The 24,882-nt window shown below is 43.4% G+C and overlaps 1 protein-coding gene across 1 annotated transcript; it reads left to right on the top strand.

Annotated features, from left to right (window-relative positions):
* Nucleotides 1-21,714: 21,714 nt before the first annotated feature.
* KIF2B (kinesin family member 2B) lies at nucleotides 21,715-23,766 on the top strand. The gene has a single exon (XM_035027376.1). It carries the CDS (start codon nucleotides 21,715-21,717, stop codon nucleotides 23,764-23,766), a length of 2,052 nt encoding a protein of 683 aa, XP_034883267.1.
* Nucleotides 23,767-24,882: the final 1,116 nt, after the last annotated feature.

Raw genomic sequence — 24,882 nt, 5'->3', positions numbered from 1 at the left:
CCAACATCTGTCATTTCCTGACTTATACATTGGTTTTTGATTGCACAGGGGGTTGGTGTGCCAACCCCCATCTTGTTGAAAGGTCAACTGTTGGTATATGCCTAAGGAGACAGAGAAAGTGAGAAAGATACTTAAGAATTTACCCCAGGGTCTAGCACATAATAAAAGTTCCATAAGCAGTATTGATAAGGAAAAATCTGTGTCCTAAGATGGCCAACCAAGCCAGCAAGGGAGTCCCAGCCCCTGCCCTGGAGTTCTTCTGGGTTATTCTCTCTGCTCTGCTTCCCGCACGCACCAATCCAGGTTCCTCTCCCTGCCCCACTTTGCGCATGTACCAAGAATGCCCAGTATGAGGAAGTAGAAGTGTATAAATTACCCCCTTTGTGTGCAGGGCTCAGACCTTTGGAGATCACTCTCCTCTGAGCCCCTTGGCATTAAATAAACCTCCTATCCTCCAAGATCTCCAAGTGCTGCTTGGTTCTTCCATTGGGCGATCCAGTCCAGGTTCCGTAACATTTGGTTCCCTGACCAGGAAACCCAACCACGCTGGCCCATTGTTGCTACCGGTTTGGGGGCAACGGCGGGGCAGTGACGGAATAAGAGATCATAACAGAGAAGGTGCACCCTGCCTAATTTTCGGCAGTCTCCCACCCTTGTCACCTCAGGCCGCCCTGCTCCGCTGTTCCTGCCAGACTTGAGGAGACTTGGCAGGTGAGGACCTGATCCCAACTTTGGATTATGGTAAGGCCTGGGGCCCCAGGACCCAGATTGGCCCACCTGTCTGAGTGGAAGGGGAGCCTGATCACCTCCCAAAGACCTCTTAGAGGTCTCACAGGTAGGGATTCCCAGAGAGGGAATGTAATAACTTCGGGAGCGTGAATGTGTGAGTGAATGTGCAGTCCAACCTGGCTTGCTCAAGCGGACTGATTCTGTGACTCCACGGGCGGGCACCCTTAAGGTCCCCAGAAGCCTACAGAGCCTGAGTGGGCCCGTCTGTGATTTCGTGGTGAACGGCATACAGTCTATGGTGGCATCGGAATAGTTTCCGATCGTAAGTCACAACGCTGAGACTGCTACGGCCAAGCCTCACCTAAGCTCCTTTGGGACATGGCCAGCCGGGCATCTCTGGTCTCCTCACCTCAGGAGGCAACCCCCTCTTTGTCTGTCTCTGCACCACCACACACAGGAACATCACCATGGGGTCAGGGCGGAGTAAAGCTATGGTTCTAGAGACCATAATCAAAAATTTCAAGAAGGGGTTTTCGGGAGACTATGGAGTCAGGATGAACCCTGGCAAATTGAGAACGCTATGTGAATTGGAATGGCCCACCTTTAATGTCGGGTGGCCTTCAGAAGGGACATTGGATGTCCCAACAATTCGTCAAGTATGGCGAGTCATAACAGGAGAACCAGGACATCCTGACCAGTTTCCATACATTGACTCCTGGCTAGGAATTGCTCAGACCCTTCCCCCTTGGGTGTGATTCACTTGCAATAGGCAGGGACAGGCCAGGGTCTTAATCACCTCATCCAAGCGATCTAAAGAAGATCAGCAAAAGCCCCAATCTCTATAAATCCTAGCCAGAGATCCCAAGGATGAACTGATCCTGCCCCCACCGTATGCACTCCCAAGACCGTCTACACCTGGCCCTTCAGCTCCAGACTCTGCTGCCAGTGGTTTCACCGGCGCCCCCAGACCCAGAGGATCCACCTTTTCCAGGACCAGCAGCCAGGCTGTGACCCAGGCCAAGCACAAGCACCCTCCAAATGCCTGTACAAGAGACGCAGGAACCTGAGAGGCATGATGAAGATGGGACAGTCTAACCTGGCTGTTCCATGATGTATTATCAGCCCTTATCCACCACTGACCTCTTCAACTGGAAACATAACATCCCATCCTACTCTGAGAAACCACAGGCTATGGTAGACCTCATAGAATCCCTCTTCCAGACTCATCAGCCAACCTGGGAAGACTGCCAACAGTTACTCTGCACCCTGTTTAACACAGAGGAAAGAAGGAGAATAATGAAAGGTGCATGGTAGTACCTAGAAGAGCACGCACCAGCAGGAGTCATCGACCCTACTGCCTGGGCTAACACAGCTGCACCTGAGGAGCGCCCAGCATGGGACTTTACCATGGATGAGGGATGGGCCCACATCTGCCGATACCAAGAGGCCCCCCTCCAGAGAAGCTGGGCAGGAGCTAAGAAACCCATGAACATGACTAAGGTATCCTCTGTCACTCAACAAACAGGGGAGTCTCCTGGGGACTACTACGAAAGACTATGTGAAGCCTACAGGATATACACTCCATTTGACCCCAAGGCACAGGAAAGCCAACAGATAGTAAATACCTCCTTCGTGGCTCAGGCTGCCCCAGACATCAGAAAAAAACTTCAGAAACTAAAAAATGAATCATGAAACACTACATCAAAAATTAATTATGTAATGCATGGTGATTAACATAACATAATAAAATTAAACTAAAAAAAAAAGCAAAACTAGAGGGTTTCACCAGGATGAATATCACCCAGCTAATAGAGATTGCCAATAAGGTCTACATGAACAGGGAGGTCGCAGCTGAACAGGAAGCCAACAAAAAGATGAAAAAGAAGGTCAGCCTCCTCACTGCCACCCTGTAAGAAAAGGACGACACAAAGGCAGGGAGACCCCAACCACCGAAAGAGGGGAGACCCAGAACCCCCTTGGCAAAGGATCAATGTGCCTACTGTAAGGAGAAAGGGCATTGGAAAACGAATGTCCCAACCAGGGAAAGGCTCAGAAGCCCAGACGCTACAAGGAAGAACCCTGAGAGGAGGACCTCATAGGCCTTGCGGGAACAGACTCAGACTGAAGGGGACCGGGCTCTTTCTTGCTTGGCCCCCATGAGCCCATGGTCAGAATGAAGGTGGGGGGCCAACCAGTGACTTTTATGGTTGTTACTGGGGCCAAGCACTCTGTTGTCACCTCCCCCATGGCCCCTTTCAGCGAAAGGACTGCAACCATCCTTGTGGCCGCCGGGACATGGGCAAAACAACAGCCCTTTTGCCAGGCTCACCAGTGTGAACTCAGGGGCCACAAGGTCCGACATGAATTCCTTTATCTGCCTGATTGCCCCATCCCTCTCCTGGGCTGAGACATACTCTCCAAGCTTAGGGCTCAAAAAACCTTTGAGCCCAGCAGACACACTAGCTTCTGATTAAACCCAAGGCAAGAGGAAATGGGGTCTCTGGTACTAGCAATTACCATGACGAGGGAAGAAGAATGGAGGCTATTCTGTGCCCAGGCCCAACTGAGCAGCCCACTGGAATTCAGACTCGCCTTCCTTTCAGTATGGGCTGAAAACAGCCCACCTGGACTAGCCCAGAATTGGGCCCCTATCATTGTTGAACTGATCCCAGGAGCCCAACCACAGAGGCAAAGGCAATACCCCCTTCCACAAGAAGCTAAGACCGGCATCCAAGAACATCTGGCCAAACTCAAAGAAGCAGGTATTCTAGTCGAGTACCAGTCAAGAAGCCAGGAGGGGGATACCAACCAGTTCAAGACCTGCAGGCCATCAATAAGGTGACCATCTCTCTGCACCCAGTGGTCCCAAATCCATACACGCTCCTTGGCTAAATCCCAGGCTCAGCCAGATGGTTCACTTGCCTAGATTTGAAGGATGCCTTCTTCTGCCTCTGCTTAGCTCCCCAGAGCCAGCCACTGTTTGCCTTTGAATGGTCTGAACCTGATACAGGGTGCCAGATGCAATTGACTTGGACGCACCTCCTGCAGGGGTTTGAAAAGTCACCAACCCTCTTTGGGGAAGCGCTGGCCATGGACCTCACCAGCTTCCCAAGAGAGGCCACACGATGCACCCTCCTCCAGTATGTGGATGACCTCCTCCTTGCCAGTGACACACGAAAAGACTGCACAAAAGGCACAAAGGCCCTCCTACAGCTCCTGTCAGACTCAGGATACCGAGTCTCATGGAAGAAGGCACAAATCTGCCAACAACAGGTCCAATACCTTGGTTTCCTCCTCACCCAAGGGAAGAGAGAACTAGGGCTGGAGAGAAAGAAAGTCCTTGTCTCCCTGCCACAGCCCCAGATAAAAAGGGACCTACGAGAACTCCTGGTGGCTGCAGGATTCTGCTGCATCTGGATCCCTGGGTTCTCAGCAATAGCAAGACCACTCTATGATCTCTTAGGGGGACCAGATCGAGAACCCCTTTCCTAGACTGAGGAAGCAGAAGCTACCTTCACAAAGATAAAGACTACCCAGGGGTGGGCTCCAGCCCTGGGCCTACCAGATATAGAGAAACCCTTCAATCTCTTTGCGCATGAAAAAGAGAAGATAGCACTCCGGGTACTCATCCAGACTGCTGGGCCCTGGCAACAGCCAGTTGCATCTGTCAAAGAAGCTGACTCCGTGGCAGCAGCATGGCCACCATGCCTCATGGTGCTGGCAGCCATAATCCTACTATCAAGGAGGCAGACAAACTCACCCTGGGGCAAGAACTTAACATCAAGGTCCCTCATGCAGTTTTGTCCCTCATGAACACACAGGGGCACTGCTTCCTTTCCAACTCTCGGTTAGCAAGATACCAAGGGCTCCTCTGTGAAAACCTGCGGGTCATTCTTGAAACAGTAAGGACATTAAACCCAGCAACCTTTCTCCCAGAAGAGGGCGAACCAGACCATGACTGCTCCAAAGTAACTGATGAAGTCTACGCAAGCCATCCAGATCTATGGGATCAAGCCATAAAGAATACAGAGCTCACGTTGTTCAGTGATGACAGCAGTTACCTACAAGAGGGTGCCCGGAAAGCGGGTTATGCAGTGACCACAACCACTTAAGTCCTAGAGGCTAAGGCATTACCAGCTGGATGGTCAGCTCAAGCCTTAGTCAGTGAAGGCAAGCAAGTCAACATCTATACTGACTCAGTATGCCTTCGCTACTGTACATATACATGGAACCATCTACAAGGAAAGGGGCCTCCTAACAGCCACAGGAAAAGCTATCAAATACAAGAAGGAAATAGTGAGACTCCTCAAAGCCATCGCGCTTCCAAAGGAAGTAGCAATCCTGCACTATAAGGGACACCAGAAAGGAGACAACTCCATAGCACAGGTAAATCATCTGGCAGATGAGGCAGCCAAGACCACAGCCAGTGAGGACATGGACAGAGCCCCTTCTCTCACCATGGCCCTGACACCCCTGGAAGAAGTCCCTCCACCCTGTTAAACTAAAAGGAGAAAGAATGGACCATGGCTGAGGGAGCCACCCTGACTGAAAAGGGATGGTGGATAATGCCAGACAGGTGCATCTTCATTCCCAACAGCAACTGGAGGGCATCTAGTCAAGGAATAGCACCAACCTACTCATCTGGGAAAAATTGCATTACAGGCACTTCTCAAGAAGCACTACTACATCAGTCAGCTGCCAGCACTGTGCCCAGCAACGAGTTAACAATGCATAACGTGCTAAAAATAATGCTTGGTCTGCACCACAGCCCCCGCCAGGTGTCCAGAGGATGGGAGCAACCCCCTTCAAAGATCTAGAGGTAGACTTTACAAATGTGCAGCTGAGCAGGGGGTTCAGATATCTCCTATAATACTATACACATACTCTGGGTGGGTCGAAGCATTCCCGACCAGGATGGAGCAAAGTCAGGAAGTAGCTAAAGTCCTCTTGCGGGAGATCATGCCCCAGTTCGGCCTGCCACTAACAATCCATAGTGACAATGGACCCACATTTGTAGCAGACATTGTACAGGTCTTGACCAAATCTCTCAACATCACCGATGGGAAGCACTCCAGTGGACGACTTGGTGGATTCCCTCTCACAATGGTTCCCTTGGTTCGCCCCCCTCATCAGCCCCCTCCTAATGCTCCTCCTCACAGCAGCATTTGGTCCTTGTATTCTTAATGCCCTTACTAGGTTTATCACTGCTCAAATTGCTAAGATCAGACTCCAGTTGCTCCTTACTCACTATTACCCCTTAGAGAATGAAAGTGATGCCCTCTAAACTAGGTGATTAAAGGGACATCAAAGGGGGTAATGATAAGGAAAAATCTGTGTCCTGAGATGGCTGACAGAGCCAGCAAGGGAGTTCCAGCCCCTGCGCCGGAGTTCTTTCGGGTTCTTCTCTCTGCTCTGCTTCCTGCGTGCACCAATCCAGGTTCCTCTCCCTGCCCTGCTTTACGCATGCACAAAGAGTACCCAGTATGTGGAAGTAGAAGTGTATAAATTACCCCCTTTTTTTGTGCTCGGGGCTCAGACCTTTGGAGATCACTCTAGTTATTGTTCTAGCATGCGTTTATTCATTGTTCATTCACAAACATTTTTGAGTGCACCTAGATGATAGGTCACTGAACTCAAGGAGTTGATTTTGTAGTGAAGAATTCATGCAAGTGGTAAATGTAGTGCTTCAACAGAGAGAAACAATAAAGTACATAGGGAATGATCTAATGCAAACCTAAGAGCTAAGAGAAATCTTATATAAAATGACTTGTAAGTTATGAAAGTGCACAAGGAAGGTAACCAAGAGAAATAGGGGAGATGAGGGAGGGATGGAGTTCTATGTGGAGGGGACACTGAGTCAAAGAAAATAACAACCAGCCTTTTTAGACAGTGTTCTATGGGTCACACACTGTACTAAGCAATTTGCATATCTCATTTAAACCTGAAGATCAGCAACCTATACTTTAGAGCTGATCCTCTGCCTATCTGACTCTAATGCACAGACTGTTTACCCTGATGCCATGGTGCATTTGGGACTAGCACATCATGGGACTGGAGCATGAAGTTGGACTGGGGGTAGGAGCCAAAGCCTGAAAAGGAAAAGATGGAGGCACCAGTGCCCTGAATGGCCCTGCTGATAGGACTTCATGGGAGGGGAGGAAGTGTCTTAGATGTGTGGTAATGTCTTAGATGTGTGGATGGCTTAGTGCATGGAATTGGTTGGATTTGAGTCAAATCTGGAGGAAGAGGGACCAATTAGAAGGTTTTTGCAGTAAGTTATGTAAGAGAAAATGGTGGCTCAAACTAAGGCAGTGACAGAAGTAAAAGTAATTTGTGGACCGATCCACAAGTTTTCAAGATGATGAAATGAGGAGAACAGGAAGTAAGAGAAGAGCTAGGTTGGGAGCCTGAGAAACTGGGTAAATGAACCCAGATAGGGAAAATAGGAGAAACTACTTTCAAAGTCAAAACTATGTAAGATGCAAAGTGCTTAGTACTTTAGAGCCATTCAATACATAGTAGATTCTTTTTTAAAGATTTTATTTATTTATTTGACAGAGAGAGACACAGTGAGAGAGGGAACATAAGCAGGGGGAGTGGGAGAGGGAGAAGCAGGCTTCCTGCTGAGCAGGGAGCCGGATGAGAGGCTTGATCCCAGGACCCTGGGATCATGACCTGAGCTGAAGGCAGACGCTTAACGACTGAGCCACCCAGGCACCCCCGCAGTAGATTTTTTTTCTCTCACTCTGTTTCTCATTCTTTTTGCCTTTCTGAAGCTACTATTATGTATAACCTGGTTCTACTTTCACCATTCAACACTGCATCAAATACAGATATGAATTACAATTGCCATTATTTTCCCAGCCAAGGAAAGTCCTTATCATAGGGATCTTTTAAACTAAACACTAAAGTAATAATCTATTCATTGTCCTTTTATAGTACAAATGTTCCCCACACAAGAGAAAATACTCCTAGTTTTAAAAATATTTCCATGTTACATCACTTATCATCAGGGAAATGCAAATCAAAACTACAATGAGATATTACCTCACATCTATCAGGTTGGCTAATATCAAAAACACAACAGGTGTTAGAGGGGATATGGAGAAAGGGGAACCCTCTTACACTGTTGGTGGGAATGCAAATTGATGCAGCCACTCTGGAAAACAGTATGGAGGGTCCTCAAAAAGTTAAAAATAGAACTACCTTATAATCCAGCAATCACACTACTAGATATTTACCCAAAGAATACAAAAACTCTAATTCAAAGGGATACATGCACCCCTATGTTTACAGCAGCATGATCTACAGTAGCCAAATTATGGAAACAGCCCAAGCGTCCATCAATTGATGAATGGATAAAGATGTGGTATAAATATAAATTGAATATTACTGAGCCATAAAAAGCAACGAAATCTTGCCATTTGCAACCAAATGGATGAAGCTAGAGGGTATAATGCTAAGCAAAATAAGTTAGTCAGAGAAGAACAAATACCATTTGATTTCATTCATATGTGGAATTTAAGAAACAAAACAAACAAGAAAAAGGAAAAAAAGAGAGAGAGGCAAACCAAGAAACAGACTCTTAACTCTAGAGAACAAACTGATGGCTACCAGAAGGGAGGTGGGTAGGGGGATGGGGGAAATAGGGGATGGGGATTAAGAAGTGCCCTTGTCGTGATGAGCACTGGGTGATGTATGGAAGTGTTGAATCAGTATATTCTACACCTGAAACATATTACACTGTATGTTAACTAACTGGAATTTAAATTAATATATATATATACATATTAATTTTAATGTATTTCATATAAACCCTTTTTCCAGGAATAGTTCATATAACATTAACTGTATGCCTAGTGTGTGCCTGGCATATAATATCTACTCAATAAATGCACACCTAATGAATGACAGCTCTGAGTTCTACTGACCAGGCAGGATCTCAAAATCCATCTGCTTCCACCCAGAAAAGTCTAATTGATTGGCTTCTTGTCTGTAGAGTATTTAAAAACAGGACAAAGTAAAAGACAATATGAAGCATTAAGTTCTCTCAAACCTAACATTCTATAATTCCACTATGAGGAATATCAAGAATCATGTGTCTCTGTGGACATATAACACCACAAAATCATTTTTCATTAGTGAACCTGGGAAAAAGGAAACTATAAAAACACTCTGTAGATAAAGCCTAAAGACATCTTATAGATAAATCACAAGTTGTGGGTCATATAAAGCAGAAAGATTCAAAATCCTCCTCAACAAGATCACCTTTTATCAGTCCTCAACATCTTCCATTAAGATATGGCTTATTGAATTCTTACTGTCAGATAGGTCCTCTGCTAAGAGAGTCGCACATGCACTGTCCTCAGTACACACGAATGAAATCAGCCACTATCCATATTTGAGGCACCAACAAAACAGAATGTCTAAGAGTTGAGAATAACTTTCCCAGTGTTCATATTTGAGAACTATGGTTCTTACAGTTTTTTTAATGTGCTCTGATATATATATTAAAAAAGTATCTGTGCCCTTGTTCAAATTCAAGTCACTTTTTTATAAATGTCAATTTGTAAAGTTTTCTCTGAGTTCCAGCTTTCTTTTTTTTTTTAAAGATTTTATTTATTTATTTGAGATAGAGAATAAGACAGAGAGAAAGAGTATGAGAAGGGGGAAGGTCAGAGGGAGAAGCAGACTCCCTGCTGAGCAGGGAGCCCGATGCGGGACTCGATCCCAGGACCCTGGGATCATGACCTGAGCCGAAGGCAGTCACTTAACCAACTGAGCCACCCAGGTACCCTCCAGCTTTCTTATTAGTACGATGTGACAAATCATATCTCCCCTGTTTACTTCAAAAGTTTGCTGGGGGATCAAAAACGATAGGGTATGTATCAGTAGTTGGTCAATAATAAAGAAATACTTACATATGGATGGAGCTGTGATAGTGTTATGAGCTCGCAGAGTGAAGTTAACACTAAACTATAATCTGAATTAATAGAATCTCTGCATAATTAAGAATTAGTAGCAGCAATATTAAATACAAGCTTTCTCCTAGTAATATTTTAACACTTCTCTTATGTATAAAATTAATAAAAATTGATTGTGCCCCATTAAAGAATCAAATAGACAATATAGTACTTCCAGTTTTTGGTAAATCATTATAATGGCTAATTTTTATTGGTTTGATAAAATTTATCTACTTAATTAATGAGACCAGTAATTATAACTCAAAATAAAACCTGACAAGATTGGTGATGTTTTCTCCCATTCTATTTGAGATAGCTCTTTTATATATTATTATGTTTTAATGAAGTAGGAAACAAAGCCCATCTCAAAGGTCCCATTCACAATGTAGAAATATTCTAGGACAACTTTCTGCCACCCTATGCATGTTTCACTTTCAAATATTCTCTTTCCCAGAAGGTAAATTTTCAATAAAATGGCATCAGAATTCTCTAGAAACATTTAATGAATCATGTACTATGTTTCTCTAATTGTTGTGACCATATATCGTGCTACTTATACTTAAATAAAAGAAGGCTAGGAGAATAAATTGATTGCACAGAGTCATATATACCTATACTCGGTCAAATCTGGATGAAAACTGAATTTTATATACAAGTTTCTTATTCAGATTAAAAATAAAATTTTTACTAAGTGAAAATGATTATATCACCTTTTGAATGAAGCTTAACTGCAAATTAGAACCATTTTTACTTAAGAGACAGAGAATTGAGAGATTTGGTCAATTTCTTTTTTTCTTTTTCTTTTTTTTTTTTTTGCAGATGAAGAAATGGAATTTCAGAAAAGTGGTGTTTCTTGCTCGAGATCAAATAAGAACCAATGTCCGCGCTGACAAATCTAAGTCTGTTTTCTCCACACCTAAAGTTCTTTTATTAAAGCTCTGTTGCTTGGTGGCCTTCCTATGACACTCAGTGACAGTCTAATAGGAGAAACAGAGAATAAACAATAAAAGAAGCAAGTAAACACAGTAATTTTACAATATGGTAATAATAAGGAACATATGCTAGCTTTTTTTTTAACGTATTTTTTTATTATGTTATGTTAATCACCATACATTACACCATTAGTTTTTGATGTAGTGTTCCATGATTCATTGTTTGCATATAACACCCAGTGCTCCATGCAGTATGTGCCCTCTTTAATACCCATCACCAGGCTAACCTATCCTCCCACCCCCCTCCCCTCTAGAACCCTCAGTTTGTTTCTCAGAGTCCATAGTCTCTCATGGTTCATCTCCCCCTCTGATTTCCCCCCCTTCATTCTTCCCTTCCTGCTATCTTCTTCTTCTTTTTTTTTTTTTTTTAACATATAATGTATTATTTGTTTCAGAGGTACAGGTCTGGGATTCAACAGTCTTACACAATTCACAGCACTCACCATAGCACATACACTCCCCAATGTCTATCACCCAGCCACCCCATCCCTCCCACCCCCCACCACTCCAGCAACCCTCAGTTTGTTTCCTGAGATTAAGAATTCCTCATATCAGTGAGGTCATATGATACATGACTTTCTCTGATTGACTTATTTCCCTCAGCATAATACCCTCTAGCTTTTAAAGGTGTGCCAGGCTTTGTTAGAAGCATTTTTTTTTTCATTTAATTTTTACACATTCCTCACAGCACCCCTACGAGGCAGATACTATTCGTAACTTTTGTAGATGGAAATACCTGAGACACAGAGAGATTGAGCGACTTGTTTACTTGCAGTCATGGAACTAGGAAGCAATGGAGTCAGGGTTCCAACCAAGAAGAGACAAAGGCACGCGTCTCTTAAGGGGAGGACCAGACTGCCAAGGAACCAGTCCCAGGAAAAGCAAGGTGTGCAAAGTCTTTGCTTCAGGAAAAAGCTGGGTGTGTCTGAAAACTACAAGAAGACTGATATGGCTGGAATATCACTTTTTTTTTAAAGATTTCTTTATTTGAGAGAGAGAGTGCACAAGCAGGGGAAGGGGCAGAAGGAGAGGGAGAGAATCTCAAGCAGACTCCCCACTGAGCATGGAGCCTGATGTGGGGCTCGATCCCAGGACCCTGAGACCATGACCTGAGCCAAAGTCAGAGTCAGATGCTTCACCAACTGAGCCACCCATGCACCCCTGGAATATCATTTTTAAAAGGGGGTTTGAATGACACAGATAACAGGGAGAAGACTGGCAAAAGGCAAAGTATGCAGGGTCTTGAATGCCAGGAAGAAAAGGCTGAGTTTTTAAGCAATGAAATGGAAAGCCATTGAAGAGTTTTTAAAAACAGAGTTGTAACATGATCTGAATTACATTTGTTCACTCTGGCTGAAAAATCCTTTTGTTGAGTTTTGACAAATACTTTTTTTTTTTTCTGAATCAACTGGTTATTTTGACATCATGTCCTATTCCTTAGAATCTTAGTGTTCTTCTTTTTTATTTCCAGATATGAATATAGAAAGTATTGCAAAATGGCAAATATAAATTACTCTGACAGGCAGATACCAGGCTCCAACAATGATAAGTAGTGCTTATAGTATTACCCACAGAAGAAGAAGAAGAAGAAGAAGAAGAAGAAGAAGAAGAAGAAGAAGAAGAAGAAGAAGAAGAAGGAAGAAGAAGAAAAGAAATTTCAATAGCCACTGCCACAGGTATACCAAATGATCATTCTTTTTTGTCGTTGTTGTTGTTCACAGAACCATGGGTCATAAAATCTGTGAACAGAAAGAGATCTAGAAGGCATGCAGTCCAATGCTTTCTGGCTTCACAGTATTATAAGAATCACCTGTGGGACTTTTTAGTGACATAGATTCTTAGGCTCTGGCTGCTAGAGTTTGATTCAGCAGGCCTGGGTGGAGCCAGACAGTCCGTCCTCTGTCACACATTCCCAGATGATTCTGATATATAGCCTGATTTGAGAACACAAATTGAGCCCAACTCCTGGATCTCTTATTTAAATCTGGTCTGCACTGTCTTTCCAAACAAATTGTCATTTATCATTTACTTTTTGCTTGGATATACAGTAGGACGGGACCTTGACTCTTAGACAGCTGTAATTACTAGAATGTTATCCATATATCTGCAATATGTATTATATATATATATACACATGCACCTGGTTATCTGTTAATACATGTTTCCCGAATTGGGACTGTAAGCCCCATGAGGACAGAGTCTAGGGCAGTTTTCTTCACTATCTCTTATCTAGCGCTTGACATTTAAAAGCTAACCATTAATTGCTGGGTTGTAGGACAGCTCTATTTTCAACTTTTTGAGGAACCCCCATACTGTTTTCCAGAGTGGCTGCACCAGCATGCATTCCCACCAACAGTGTAGGAGGGTTCCCCTTTCTCCGAATCCCCACCAACATCCGTTGTTTCCTGACTTGTTAATTTTAGCCATTCTGTCTTGTGTGAGGTGGTATCTCATTGAGGTTTTGATTTGGATTTCCCTGATGCCGAGTGATGTTGAGCACTTTTTCATGTGTCTGTTGGCCATTTGGGTGTCTTCTTTGGAAAAACGTCGTTCATGTCTTCTGCCCATTTCCTGATTGGATCATTTGTTCTTTGGGTGTTGAGTTCGATAAGTTCTTTATAGATTTTGGATACTAGCCCTTTATCTGATATGTCATTTGCAAATATCTTCTCCCGTTCTGTCGGTTGTCTTTTGGTTTTGTTGACTGTTGCTTTTGCTGTGCAAAAGCTTTTTATCTTGATGAAGTCCCAATGGTTCATTTTTGCCCTTGCTTCCCTTGCCTTTGGCGATGTTTCTAGGAAGAAGTTGCTGAGGCTGAGGTCGAAGAGGTTGCTGCCTGTGTTCTCCTTTAGGATTTGGATGGACTCCTGTCTCACATTGAGGTCTTTCAACCATTTGGAGTCTATTTTTGTGTGTGGTGTAAGGAAATGGTCCAGTTTCATTCTTCTGCATGTGGCTGTCCAATTTTCCCAACACCATTTGTTGAAGAGACTGTCCTTTTTTCCATTGGACATTCTTTCCTGCTTTGTCGAAGATTAGTTGACCATATTGTTAAGGGTCCATTTCTGGGCTCTCTATTCTGTTCCACTGATCTATGTATCTGTTTTTGTGTCAGTACCATACTGTCTTGATGATGACAGCTTTGTAATAGAGTTTGGAGTCTGGAATTGTGATGCCACCAGCTTTGCTTTTCTTTTTCAACATTCCTCTGGCTATGTGGGGTCTTTTCTGGTTCCACACAAATTTTAGGATTATTTGTTCTATTTTTTGAAAAAAGTGGATGGTATTTTGATGGGGATTGCATTGAATGTGTAGATTGCTCTAGGTAGCATTGATATCTCCACAATATTTGTTCTTCCAATCCATGAGCATGGAACGTTTTTCCATTTCTTTGTGTCTTCCTCAATTTCTTTCATGAGTATTTTATAGTTTTCTGAGTACAGATTCTTTGCCTCTTTGGTTAGATTTATTCCTAGGTATCTTATGGTTTTGAATGCCATTGTAAATGGGATAGACTCCTTAATTTCTCTTTGTTCTGTCTTGTTGTTGGTGGATAGGAATGCCACTGATTTCTGTGCATTGATTTTATATCCTGCCACTTTACTGAATTCCTATATGAGTTCTAGCAGTTTTGGGGTGGAGCCTTTGGGGTTTTCCACATAAAGTATTATATCATCTGCAAAGAGTGAGAGTTTGACTTCTTCTTTGCCAACTTGGATGCCTTTTACCCCAAAGATACAAATGTAGGGATCTGAAGGAGGTACATGCACCCCGATGTTTATAGCAGCAATGTCCACAATAGCCAAATTGTGGAAAGAGCCAAGATGTCCATCGACAGATGAATGGATAAAGAAGATGTGGTATATATATATATACAATTGAATATTATGCAGCCATCAAAAGGAATGAAATCTTGCCATTTGCAATGACGTGGATGGAACTGGAGAGTGTTATACTGAGCGAAATAATCAGAGAAAGACATGTATCATATGATCTCACTGATATGAGGAATTCTTAATCTCAGGAAACAAACTGAGGGTTGCTGGAGTGGTGGGGGGTGGGAGGGATGGCGTGGCTGGGTGATAGACATTGGGGAGGGTATGTGCTATGGTGAGTGCTGTGAATTGTGTAAGACTGCTGAATCCCAGACTTGTACCTCTGAAACAAATAATACATTATATGTTAAAAAAAAAAAAGAAGAAGAAGAAGAAGATAGCAGGAAGGGAAGAATGAAGGGGGGGAATCAGAGGGGGGAGATGAACCATGAGAGACTATGGACTCTGAGAAACAAGCTGAGGGTTCTAGAGGGGAGGGGGGTGGGGGGATGGGTTAGCCTGGTGACGGGTATTAAAGAGGGCACATACTGCATGGAGCACTGGGTGTTATATGCAAACAATGAATCATGGAACACTACATCAAAAACTAATGATGTAATGTATCGTGATTAACATAACATAATAATAATAAAAAAAAGCTAGCCATTAAGGTTTGTTGAATGCATACCTGATTGAATGAGGTCCTTCATTAGTTTGACCTGAAGTCTCCCCTCTGAAACAGCTACCTACTGTGCTGGTTTTTCTAGTTTTAGGAAACTTGGTAAGTCCCTATTCCAGATACCAGGTATACAAACGCAAATAAAGTATTCTCCCTTCTCTCAAGGGTCTTAATTATTTACCTAGAGAGAAAGAGGCAAATACTTTTAATCAAAAATGGTAAGTGCAATGTCAGAAATAAGTATGGAATAAAGGTGGGAATAGAGAAGAAGGCAAATCATCTAGTTGTGATTGAGGAAGAGGAGAGGAAGCAGTGGATGTCAAGAAATGCTTTTCAAGAGAAGTGATGCTATGTCTTGATGGCTTAGCACTTCCATAATTGAATGTTCACACACCTTATCTCAAAGAGCACACACTATGCTCTTCTTTTTAAGTATATATAGAAAGGTCTGTTCTCAAACTTTCTATAGGACAAATATCCAAGTTCCTACAATTATTTCTCACAAAAATATTATATCTTCCTTATAGTTTTTGTTTGTTCCATAGCAAACAATTAACTTAAATACCCTGAACTGCATGATCTAAAGAAGTTTCTAAGGGCAAGGAACATAGCACGTGGCTTTCAAGTGAAAGGATCATAGCTGAGCTACAAAGACATCTACTTTGCTCATGGGTAGCATGATTTCTGTATTTGTAGTCTGAGTTACAAGCAAATAATACTGACATATACACTATGAGCAAAACCCAAGCCTCTCCCCTCAGCATGCTGAGTAAAACTGAAACATGAAAACTGACCAACAATTGGGTTTAAAACGAGCCATGGGCCGTGGTTAGTTTTACCACCTTGGCGAACATCACAGACTAACTTCCACAATCAACAGATATGTAGGAATCATGTAAATATCCCCAGGTAAGCAGTACTGTTTAATAAGCTGGGGAAAGATGGCTCTGAGTTGATACTGTTGTCATAGAAAAAACTGCCTATTAAATCAGTAAGAGGGCTAGAGAAATGTGGACTTATCAGTTCTGGTTAAGTGCGGTACATGGGGAAAACATTGAAATGTCAAAAGACGGAGGTACCTGCTGTAATGGTTAAATACTATTCTCATTCTAAAAGTAAATTTCCTCCTTGTTTTCTGAAGGCATACATCTAGTAAGTTACCTGTCTACTCTTAAAACACACACACACACACACACATTTTAAGCTGGAAATGATGAATTCCATTTCTTCAAAGAGATTTGGGAAAATTTACTGAGCTCTTCTGAAGAACTAAATCAACCTCAGGTTGCATCCATATACTGGAAAAACACAGACTCCCGAGGTGATCAAACAAACTGAACAGCTGCTAGATGTCCCTTAAAACAGTGTTAGAAAGGTGCTTATTTGATCCATTTCTCCTGGGAGGTTTGTATCTAAAATGAAACTAGAAATAATATTCTGTCCTGTGAAGTAACTCTGACAGGCCCAATCTGGGAGCAGGTATGTAATTAATAAATGAAAATTACTAAGCTCATTTCCTGTGCTTACTTCCTCCCGTACTACCCTCTTTTGATGGGTCTATACCTGATACTTGTTCAGCTTCTTAAAAAGGGGGATTCAAAATAAAGAGGATATATCAGTTGTTTGACAAGGGATAGGCTTCTAACCGGTACATAGAACAAAAAGTGTAAATGGGAAGCTCCCTGAGGGTAGTATGCCTTTGACCTAGGAAGCAATACGTGATTAAGATTTCATAGAAATAGATTGCTTGGTTATATTCAGTCAAAAAATAGTGTCTCCAGTATTCAGTTTCTAATCTGGAGAAACTGCTCATCTTACCAAGGGCCATGTAGGTCTTGGCCCAGAATAATACCATAACTTGTATCTAGGCCTTCACACTTTGAAAAATTCTGTATTATTTCCTTACACCACACACAAAAATAGACTCTAAATGGTTGAAAAGACCTCAATGTAAGACAGGAGTCCATCAAAATCCTAAAGGAGAACACAGGCAGCAACCTCTTCGACCTCAGCCTCAGCAACTTCTTCCTAGAAACATCGCCAAAGGCAAGGGAAGCAAGGGCAAAAATGAACCATTGGGACTTCATCAAGATAAAAAGCTTTTGCACAGCAAAAGCAACAGTTAACAAAACCAAAAGACAACCGACAGAATGGGAGAAGATATTTGCAAATGACATATCAGATAAAGGGCTAGTATCCAAAATCTATAAAGAACTTATCAAACTCAACACCCAAAGAACAAATGATCCAATCAGGAAATGGGCAGAAGACATGAACAGACGTTTTTCCAAAGAAGACACCCAAATGGCCAACAGACACATGAAAAAGTGCTCAGCATCGCTCGGCATCAGGGAAATCCAAATCAAAACCTCAATGAGATACCACCTCACACCAGTCAGAATGGCTAAAATTAACAAGTCAGGAAACAACGGATGTTGGTGGGGATTCGGAGAAAGGGGAACCCTCCTACACTGTTGGTGGGAATGCATGCTGGTGCAGCCACTCTGGAAAACAGTATGGGGGTTCCTCAAAAAGTTGAAAATAGAGCTACTGTATGACCCAGCAACTGCACTACTGGGTATTTACCCCAAAGATACAAAGGTAGGGATCCAAAGGGGTATGTGCACCCTGATGTTTATAGCAGCAATGTCCACAACAGCCAAACTGTGGAAAGAGCCAAGATGTCCATTGACAGATGAATGGATAAAGAAGAGGTGGTATATATATACAATGGAATACTATGCAGCCATCAAAGGGAATGAAATCTTGCCATCTGCAATGATGTGGATGGAACTGGAGGGCATTAGGCTGAGCAAAATAAGTCATATGATACATGTGACCTCACTGATATGAGGAATTCTTAATCTCAGGAAACAAACTGAGGGTTGCTAGAGTGGTGGGGGGTGGAAGGGATGGGGTGGCTGGGTGATAGACACTGGGGAGGGTATGTGCTATGGTGAGCACTGTGAATTGTGCAAGACTGTTGAATCACAGATCTGTACCTGTGAAACAAATAATGCAATATATGTTAAGGAAAAAAAAAAAGAAGAAGATAGCAGGAGGAGAAGAATGAAGGGGGGGACATCAGAGGGGGAGATGAACCGTGAGAGACGATGGACTCTGAAAAACAAACTGAGGGTTCTAGAGGGGAGGGGGGTGGGAGGATGGGTTAACCTGGTGATGGGTATTAAAGAAGGCACGTTCTGCATGGAGCACCAGCTGTTATATGCAAACAATGAATCATGGAACACTACATCAAAAACTAATGATGTAATGTATGGTGAGTAACATAACATAATTTTAAAAAATTTTAAAAATTAAAAAAAAAGAAAAATGCTGTATTTATCTCATTAATAAAGATTCACAGTGTTTTCTGAGATGGACTGTTTCCATGAAATGAGAAGGTTATGTCAATAGTGACTGAATTCTGAATTTTGTATTAATAGATAAAAAAGACCATGCTGCAAATGTAGTTTCAGATTATCTAAATTGTAAAAGCACTCAAATGACGCTCTACAGATTATTATATTTACCTATGAGAATTCTTTTTTGTAGTTGCTCCTGAAAATGAAGCTTTTGAGTCCCCCTGATCAAATAAACCCAACCAGTACTAGATACTATTTCTTAGGAAGGGATATGTCCATTTAATGTTATTTTGCCTGAGTATTGTCAACAAGGTCAGAGAAACATTTCCAGAGGTAGTGATATTTGAGATAGGTATTAAAGAGGTCAAGGAAAGGAGGAGGTACAGAGAGGCTAATGTGGCCCGAGAGCTAAAGCAGTAATTTTCAAGGTGTGTGTTCCCAGAACCAGTAGCATCAGCATCACTTGGGAACTTGTTAGACATGCAAATTCTTGACCCCACCTCATATTTCCTGCATCAGAATCACTAGGGTGATACTTTGATGGAAGGACCTCAAATTCTTCAGTATGGCTCAATTTTAGACTAAGTGTGGACAGTGGTAAAGCTTGAGGATGAGAAGGCAGGCAAGATGGCAATGTGTACCATGTGCCCTTGAATGGAATTTGTACTGTATCAATTAGGATGATGGAGAGCTATGGAAATGTTTGTAAGCAGCTAAGTATTACAGAATTAGCTGTCAGGATAACTCTGAGAGCCTCATGAGAAATCGACTGGAGTCCCTGACTGGATGAGGATGGCCAAGGAAATAGGGTTATAACTGGTTGGGATATTAAAAGATGTCACGGTTACAGAAGAATTCTAGAGGTGAGGAAAGGACTGTCTCACTCCACATTAGGATGGGCTGAGGAGGAGGGAGAAGTCAGTGTTAGATGTTAGAACATCTAAGAACAATTAAAAATACCTAAGAGTGCACTCTCTCACTCTCCCTTTCTCCATATATACATTCATATATATATATATACAAATAATAATAATAATAAACCATGGAAACATGGGATATTCAAGAGATGAGAACTAAAGAGGGGGGAAGGCCCTGAAATAGCTAGAAAGACCTTTATGGGTATGCTGGATAGCAAAATAAACTTTAGTCTCTGAATTTTACATGACCACCCTGGACCTTGTCATCTATTAAAAAAAAAAAAAAAATCACTGGCTTATGTATAAAAATGTGCCTAACCAGGAAGAGCTAGAGTTTGCATAATTTTGAGCGAGACCACACTTTTTCAAAGATAAAGATAAAGGTATAGATAGATAGATATAATATCTATATTAAAAACTTGACAGCAGGGGCGCCTGGGTGGCTCAGATGGTTAAGCATCTGCCTTCAGCTCAGGTCATGATCCCAGGGTCCTGGGATCGAGTCCCGCATCGGACTCCCTGCTCCTTGGGAGCCTGCTTCTCCCTCTGCCTCTCTCTCTCTCTCTCTGTCTCTCATGAATAAATAAATAAAATCTTTAAAAAAAAAAAAAAACTTGACAGAAGCAAAATTTTTTTAAAAGGTTAATTTAACTTAATGAAAAATAGAGGGATTAGGGACATTTCCATAATGTCCTTGGCAAAAGGAAACCAAAAACTGATTTCAAGCACAACTTTAAATACTGAGAATGTGGCAAATAAAAAATTAATAATAATAAAAAGACAGTTGGATAAAGCCCTTTCTCCCCTCCCTCCACTGGCATTCAACATCCCCCTGAAATGAGCACCACATACTCATCCAATTTATCCAATATCCCCCCTCCCACACCTTCTTTCCAAAATCTAAGCTTTACTAATTTACAGAAGAGAGGAACTTCCCATTAAAAAGAAGTCAGTTTATAACAAGAATTTGTTTCCAAAATGTCCCCTTGGTCCTAAGGAGGGTTGTACAGACACCAGGCTACTTCATCCTACTTTGGGGCTGTCGCTGAAATTACCATCACACTTACCAAAAGACAGTGTGATATGTGGGAAGAAAAGAAAATGTCACCTTAATCTTCATGTTGGCCTATCTAGCAGTTGATGTCAATTTTCTTTTTTTTTTTTGCAAGCAAATCATCCTACAGAAAAAAAAAATCAGCAATCTTGCCAAAATATATGGTTGCCTCTCATCATCTTAGCTGCCTTTCCATTTCCCCTGACCATCCCACTCAGCCCACCTTAACAACTTCTAAAGGACACACACACACACACACACACACACACACGTTTTGGGATGGGGTAGGGTATAAGATGAATTCTCTCTTTCCACCAACAGTCCTTCCTTTCTCTCCAAATTATGGATAATGAGGCCAGTAGTGTAATTACTGAAGGAATTTAGAAAGGTAATTATTGAAATAATCTCAAAAATGGTGGTGTCTGCAATGCAATAAAACTCACTTCATAGCTATCAGAGCCACCTGGAATGTGATCAACACTTTGTGTTTGCAACCCCAGATGCTGTACCAAAGGAAGTGCCATATTAGCAAATTACCACAAGAACCCACTACATTCAACTCATTTTGATTTTGTAATGAGAAATCCCATCAAACAGGAATAACTTTAAGCGAGTTTCGGAGGGGGTGCGGGCCGGAAGAAGGATGGCAGGTTTGAGGGAGTTTCTCTGGGATCCTGTCCTTGGAAGCCTGTGATTTGCAGACTGCTCTGCCTTCACTTGTTCTGCTGATCACTGGAGGGCTGAAGTTCAAGGGAACATTCACTGGTTCTCAAACCGAAGCACTTAGCTTTGACGCTGCAGGTCAAGACTGCAGGGGAGAATGGATAGTCCTAAAGCTTAAGCACAAATGTTCACGGAACACATACCTGACTCCTAACTCCGACCCCTATGGACTCGGTGGCAGAGAACAATTTTCCTATCCCAGCTGTCTTTGTACCTAGAAACAGGAACATGACGAACCCTCCGCCCCCGCCCCCCTTTCACCTACCCCCCATCCCCACCCCGGCTCCGCTGCCTCTTGTCTCCATCCCTTTGTGACGCCAGTGGCTCAGGCGGAGCCCTAGCATGGGACTCACAAAGGCAGGTGCAAACCACAGGCGCTTCAGTGCCCTGGGCGCTGCAGGCTGGCTTGGGCTCCGGTCCTGCTGCTCCAACCCCAAGGGCCCCTGAAAGCGAGCCCCGACACCTCCATCCTTCACCATGGCCAGCCAGTTACGCCTCCCCGCCGCCCCTCACCTCGCCTCCTTGAAACCCTTGACACCGCACTTGGGAGATGTCCAAGTGGGCATCTGCGTGGCGATCCAGCGCAGCGACGGGCGAATCCATCTTGCTGTGGTCACAGAGATCAAAAGAGAAAACTCTTGGGTCACGGTAGAGTGGGTCGAAAAAGGAGTCAAAAAGGGCAAGAAGGTTGACCTAGAGACCATATTCCTGCTGAATCCCGCGCTGGCCTCTGCGGAACACCCCACACGGTGCTCCTTGCTGCCCTTGTCTCTGGCGCCCTCTCCGGCCATCGGGGACCAGTGCACCGCCGCGCGGTGGATTGCGGCTATCCCCCAGAAAAACGAAACGCCCTCAGGGGACAGCCTGGCTCTGCGAGTCCCCAGCAATCCTTGCCTGATGAAGCGGAAGAAGTCTCCCTGCCTACGGGAAATTGAGAAACTGCAAAAGCAGCGGGAGAAGCGCAGGCGGCTGCAGCTGGAGATCCGAGCCCAGCGCACCCTCGACGTCAACACGGGAAACCCCAACTACGAGATCATGCGCATGATCGAAGAGTACCGCAGGCACCTGGACTGCAGCAAGGTGTCCAGCCTGGAGCCCCGGGAAGCCCACCGGATCTGCGTCTGCGTGAGGAAGCGTCCTCTCAACCAGCGAGAGACCACCATGAAGGATCTAGACATCATCACCATCCCCTCGGACAACGTGGTCATGGTGCATGAGTCCAAGCAAAAGGTAGACCTCACTCGCTACCTGGAGAACCAGACCTTCTGCTTCGACCATGCCTTCGATGACACCGCCTCCAATGAGTTAGTGTACCAGTTCACTGCCCAGCCGCTGGTGGAGTCCATCTTCCGCAAGGGCATGGCCACCTGCTTTGCCTATGGGCAGACAGGCAGTGGGAAAACGCACACTATGGGCGGAGCCTTTTCAGGAAGGGACCAAGATTGTTCTAAAGGCATTTATGCCCTGGTGGCGCAGGATGTCTTCCTCCTGCTCAAAACCACAGCTTATGAGAAGCTGGACCTCAAAGTCTATGGGACATTTTTTGAGATTTACGGGGGCAAGGTGTATGATTTGTTGAACTGGAAGAAGAAGCTGCAAGTCCTTGAGGATGGCAATCAGCAAATCCAGGTGGTCGGACTGCAGGAGCAGGAGGTGTGTAGTATGGAGGATGTGCTGAACCTCGTGGAACTAGGAAACAGCTGTCGGACTTCTGGACAGACATCAGTCAATGCCCACTCTTCCAGGAGCCACGCCGTGTTCCAGATCATCCTAAAGTCAGGAGGGAAACTGCATGGCAAGTTCTCCCTCGTTGACTTAGCTGGGAACGAAAGGGGAGCAGATACTGCCAAAGCCAACCGGAAAAGGCAGCTAGAGGGGGCGGAGATAAATAAAAGTCTACTCGCGCTCAAAGAATGCATCCGGGCTTTGGGTCAGAACAAGTCTCATACCCCATTCAGAGCCAGCAAACTGACGCAGGTGCTCCGGGACTCCTTTATTGGCCAGAATTCCTCCACTTGTATGATTGCTACGATTTCTCCAGGGATGGCCTCTTGTGAAAACACCCTCAACACTTTGAGATATGCAAATAGAGTGAAAGAACTGACTCTGGATTTAAGGCCCCACCATTGTTGTCTCTATCCGGTTGGACCTGAGGTGCCAAGGATGTTGGAAAATCACCTTAGAGATTCAAAAACATCCCTTCAGAGGGATGGATTCATTAAAATACCTTGTTTACAGACTGAGGAAGAAGAACAGGCTAAAGACATTGAAACATTCTCCACTCCATTAGCGGAAGATACAAGGACTTCATGGAAGGAATCAAGCCAATGGCCACGGAACAACTTTCAGGAGACAGCTGGTGGGGTAAACTATGATGTTGATTTTTGCATTGCCCAGTTATTGTCCATTTTGGATCAGAAAATAGGTATCCTGACTGAGATTCAAAAGAAACTGAAATTATTCCGAGCTGACCTCCAAAAGAAGACCAAGTGTGGTGGAGCCAATGGCAAGAGGTCAGATCTGAAATGATGGATACACTGCTGTGGCCCTTACCTTCTTATAAAAGAAAATGTCCAAATTATCTAGATATAAAGATCCTCCTGGAAAGCTTAAAACATCTTAAAATATGCTTGTCAGAAATGTCCTCTTTCTTCTTCCTCTGTATTTCTGTAGTTTGTTTTCATTTTGTAGGACATTGGTACTCAACTGGGAACCACTTGCCTCCCAGGGACATTTGACAATGTCTGGAAACATTTTCCATTGTCAAAACTGAGTTTGAGGGGGACGGTTATACTGGCATCCATTGGGTAGAAGGCCAGAGGTGCTATGAAACATCGTATGATGTACCAGACAGACTCCCACAACAAGTAACTATCCGGCTGAATATCTCAATAGTACCAAAGCTGAGAAGCCCCGCTGTAGAAAGAGCCTAGTTGTGATGAAGCCAGACACCCCAAATCTGTGATTGGGAAGGCACTGCATTGCAGATTAAAGGGACCAAAATTAGAACACACCACCAGGTACACAATGGCATAAATCTAATGATACCCACTCTTTCTGTTGCGTGGATGTGTAGATTCAAATGGTTTCTGAGCTCTAGTCATAATTGGGGAGGTGGGGAAGGGAGGGATTTCCTTTCAGGGACTCTGTGTGAGAACCTAGAGTTGAGAGTGATTTTTATTTTTAATCTTTGAGTTGGAATTGTCAAAGTACTATGCTTCCGGGGAGTGATAGAGTGTGTGTCTCTGTGTATGTGTGTGTGTTGCCTAAGCATTGGCTTTGTTGACTATGGTGTCTTGAAGCTTTTTTTCCTCTCACTTTCTTGCCAAATTTTTTGCTTACATAACTCAAATAAAAAGCTTTCTTCCATCAAATTAAGGTAAGGAGCCAGTCAGCAAAGTAGTAGAAAGGTTCTGGCTTGCCAACAGGACACATTCCATAAAGGCCTCACAAGGAATGTGGGAGATATCAATGCCTTAAATCAATTGACTAAGGAGAAAGAATTCCTGATTCAGAGATCACAAAGTCCATCGTTTTGGGGGAAAAAAAAAAAAAAAGGAGATAGAAGCTAATATAATTTGCAAATATAAATATAATAAATACTCTAATACACATCTACCTTAAGCAAACATACTGATAAAATGC

This window comes from Mirounga leonina, unplaced genomic scaffold (assembly GCF_011800145.1).
Source record: "Mirounga leonina isolate KUSES-001 unplaced genomic scaffold, KU_Mleo_1.0 Mir_200, whole genome shotgun sequence".
NCBI classification, from domain to species: Eukaryota; Metazoa; Chordata; class Mammalia; order Carnivora; family Phocidae; genus Mirounga; species Mirounga leonina.
This window is presented reverse-complemented; position numbering and strand designations above follow the sequence as displayed.

Coding starts and splice junctions, on each gene's coding strand:
- KIF2B (XM_035027376.1), top strand. CDS start 21,715: ATGGCCAGCCAGTTACGCCTCCCCGCCGCCCCTCACCTCGCCTCCTTG.